At 41.3% G+C, this 4,060-nt stretch overlaps 1 protein-coding gene across 1 annotated transcript; it reads left to right on the top strand.

Annotated features, from left to right (window-relative positions):
• The first annotated feature begins 628 nt into the window (after nucleotides 1-628).
• On the top strand, nucleotides 629-2,137 carry LOC107473411 (uncharacterized). The gene has a single exon (XM_016092974.1). The coding sequence runs from the start codon at nucleotides 629-631 to the stop codon at nucleotides 2,135-2,137; it is 1,509 nt and encodes a 502-aa protein (XP_015948460.1).
• The last annotated feature ends 1,923 nt before the right edge of the window (nucleotides 2,138-4,060 follow it).

The raw sequence follows: 4,060 nt of genomic DNA on the forward strand, positions 1-4,060 counted from the left end.
TGTTGACCTCAATGGCACCGAAGGCGACGAGGTAGTGGAAAGGAAAAATTTGCCGAATGCTTTAGTGGGAGTTGCACCTGTTGGCGTAGGAGACGGTTTTTTGGTTGATGAAGAGGAGGATGACGTCGAGCCGGATATGATTGACGATGACAGCGGCGATGATATTGGACCGAGTGAGCCTGCATTGGTGGTAGGTGGTTCTAGCTCTGGCACACAGCAGTATCCACCACATTTTTCCTCGTTGGACTTGGACGCCATGAGACATGAGGGGGTTTTTGGGCATGCTGTTGGATTCGGAGCTAGAGATGCGGAAGGGACTACTGGTCTGAGAGAGTTCTAGGTTGGTCAGCAATTCCAGGATAAAGATGAGGCCCTTTTAAGTGTGAAGACTTACAGCATCCGGCGAGGGGTACAGTACAAGGTGGTGGAGTCCGATCACCGCCGGTATGTGGGCAAGTGTTCCGAGTTTGGGAATGGGTGCACATGGTTGATTCGACTGAGTCTCCGGAAGCGCAAGGGCATTTGGGAGGTCAAACGGTACAATGGACCTCACACTTGCCTGGCCACATCCATCTCGAGTGACCACAGGAGTTTGGATTATCATGTGATTTCGGCGTTCATTATGCCAATGGTTAGGGCTGATGCATCCGTGAGCATCAAGGTGCTCCTGAACGCCACGGCAGCGCACTTTGGTTTTAGGCCGACTTACCGGAGGGTTTGGATGGCGAAGCAGAAATCTATTGCCCTCATATACGGTGACTGGGATGAGTCCTACAACGACCTGCCTAGGTGGGTGTTGGGTGTGCAGATGACGATGCCTGGTAGTGTTGTCGTCCTTAAGACGAGCCCAGTTCGAGTTGGAGGACAAGTGGACGAGTCTCAAGCGTACTTCCACAGGCTTTTTTGGACTTTTCCGTCGTGCATCGAGGCATTCCGTCATTGCAAGCCGCTAGTGAGCATTGACGGCACACATCTGTATGGGAAGTATGGGGGGACGTTGCTCATCGCGATTGCACAGGACGGGAACTCGAACATTCTACCTGTCGCATTCGCACTAGTAGAGGGTGAGAATGCGGAATCCTGGACATTCTTTCTCTCGCACCTTCGACAGCACGTGACCCTGCAGCCCGGTCTACTGGTTATATCGGACAGGCACAACGGCATCAAGGCTGCGCTTGAGGCCCCTGACGGCGGTTGGCTACCGCCATCTGCGTACCGTGCATTCTGCATACGACACGTAGCGGCTAATTTTGCCCTAACCTTCAAGGGCAAAGACGCTAGGAGGCTACTAGTGAACGCGGCGTATGCGAAGACCGAGGTTGAATTTGATTACTGGTTTGATATCCTGCGATCTGAAGATCCGGCGATGTGTGAGTGGGCGAACCGGATTGATTACTCGTTGTGGACTCAGCATCGTGATGAGGGGCGGAGATTCGGTCACATGACGACGAACATCTCCGAGTGTGTGAACTCTATCCTGAAGGGGGTCAGAAATCTCCCTGTAGCATCCCTGGTGAAGGCAACATATTGTAGGCTTGCGGAACTGTTTGTTCGCAAGGGGAGAGAGGCTGAGGCCCAGATGGGAACAGGACAACAATTCAGTCAGCATTTGGTGAAGTGTATTGAGGCCAACATGAAGACGGCCAGGTGCTTCACGGTGACGCTGTATGACCGGGATAACTCCGAGTTCACTGTAGCAGAGACCACTCCGACTGGTTCTTTCTCCTTGGGTACTTACAGAGTATCCCTTGCCTCTCGGACATGTGACTGCGGGTACTTCCAGGCTCTTCATTTCCCGTGTCAGCATGCACTTGCATGCTGTGCATACTCACGGGTCACCTGGACCTCTTACGTTCACAGCGTCTATCAGATTAGCTCGGTGTTCAATGTGTATCGGATGGGATTCACACCTCCGATCCCGGAGGGCTTCTGGCCACCTTACGACGGGCCCACGGTGATTCCAGACCCTGACAAGAGGCGTGCCAGAGAGGGTCGTCCTAGATCCACTAGGATACGGACGAATATGGACGAGGCGGATCCGAATCGGCCAAAGAGGTGCGGCCTATGTCGCCAACCCGGACACACACGACGTAATTGCCCACAGGTTGGAGGCTCGTCTCAGACAGGACACCATTAGTATGCATGTTGTTAGTGTTAGCATTATCTACATTAGTGCGCATCTTGCTAGTCTTAGAGTTATTTAGATTATTTCCCATGTTGTTAGTGTCAGTATTATTTACATTAGTGCACATGACTTTTAGTTTGATTGTTGCGAGTAGTAATAAATATGGCTTCTTTAATTATGTATTTTTTTCTTTAAAGTTCAATCATGTATGATAGTGGTTTGTACTTTTTTTGTTATGTTATAGTCTGTTTACCTATGTTTTTTTTTAATTTGTGTTCTGGGACATTCATTTTGTATGATCAATGAATCTTGAAACAGTTTAGTGTTTATTTTTTCTTATTAGATTGTGTCCGGGTTGGCGATATAGGCCGCATCTCTTTGGCCGATTCGGATCTGCCTCGTCCATAGATACACAGCTCAGTCAGTCTCACACTAATTCGAACCGGCCTGGTTCGAACTATGGTTGCTGTAATTCGAACCAGCCCGGTTCGAATTACAAGGAAACCTTCTCTCTCTATAATTCGAACCACCATGGTTCGAATTACCTTCATTCTTAATTCGAACCAGGCTGGTTCGATTTATTAGCATCAAAAAACCCTAATTCGAACTCACCTGGTTCGATTTACTAACAAATAGAGTTCGAACCAACTTGGTTCGAATTATATAAAAATGCGATCTGGCTTATTGCTGAAACGATTTTTGTTTTGGCGTATTTACGTAATTTTTTTAGCCAGTTGGCTTATTATGGTTTTTTATCCTAAATTATATATTTAAATAAAATAGAGGTTAAGATTATCCAAATACAACAAATAAAAATTAGTTACACCTAGATATTGTAACAACCCTATCTAAACTACTAATTGGTTATATCTAGATATCAAAGCATGAAAAACTCATAAATAGCTAAATGTTTGCACGGTGTATGAAGAAGAAAAAATGACGAATAAAACCTTGTAACTCATATAGCGATTTATACAAAAAGATTTTTTTAACTTCAAATTACATCTAAAAAAATTAATTTATTTACAGAAGATAATAACAACACTCTTATTTGATAATGCCTCATTTTTTGTACAAATTCATACAAACCGTAATACATTATTAAAATAGAAATGACGTTATTATCTTCTATAAATAAATTAACTTCTTTTAACTTTAATTTAGAGATCAAAAAAATATCCGTACATAAATAGTGATAGATTACAAAATTTTATTATTCACTTTGTCTTCTTCATAAACCACACGAACGTGTAGCAATTTATGAGTATTTTGTGTTTTAATATAATCCACGATTATTAAAAAAATTTACATAAAAATTATTAAACCCCTTTAAATAGTAGCGATTTACATAAGAGAAAATTTAAAAATTAATATTTTTATTAAAATTTGACTCACACTTAATTAATAAAAAAATAAATAATTTTATATTATAAAAATATTAATAATAATTGATTAATAATTACAAATCACAAAACATACGTCTTTACATAAAATTATTACACAACTCAAATGTAACCAATTCTTACGTTACATGATTCCCTGCCCCCTCTCTTTGGGTGCATAATCTTACTTTAATAATGATGAACCCATTTATTTAAATAAATTTATTCAAACTTCTTTTATTGTCATTTTTTCTTGCCAATGGAAAATCATGAATTTGGCATTGTTATAATGGATTTTTTGAAAAAGTTTGTGATTCTTTCTCCCCATTACCCCTATCAAAGATTTTCTTAAGCATAAACTAATAATAATAATAATATATTCAATCATGATTTTTAAAGTGTAATTACTCTATCATATGTATGTATGTATTATTTCTTTCTGTCAATGTCAGATTTTTAAAGTATAATATAGTATATAGCTTGCTGGATTTTTTCTCAATCCAGGGGCAATAATAATTGAATACTAGTCACATAGGGAATCTTGAGGGGAAAA

The sequence above is a fragment of the Arachis duranensis genome, chromosome 2 (genome assembly GCF_000817695.3).
Source record: "Arachis duranensis cultivar V14167 chromosome 2, aradu.V14167.gnm2.J7QH, whole genome shotgun sequence".
Taxonomy (NCBI): domain Eukaryota; kingdom Viridiplantae; phylum Streptophyta; class Magnoliopsida; order Fabales; family Fabaceae; genus Arachis; species Arachis duranensis.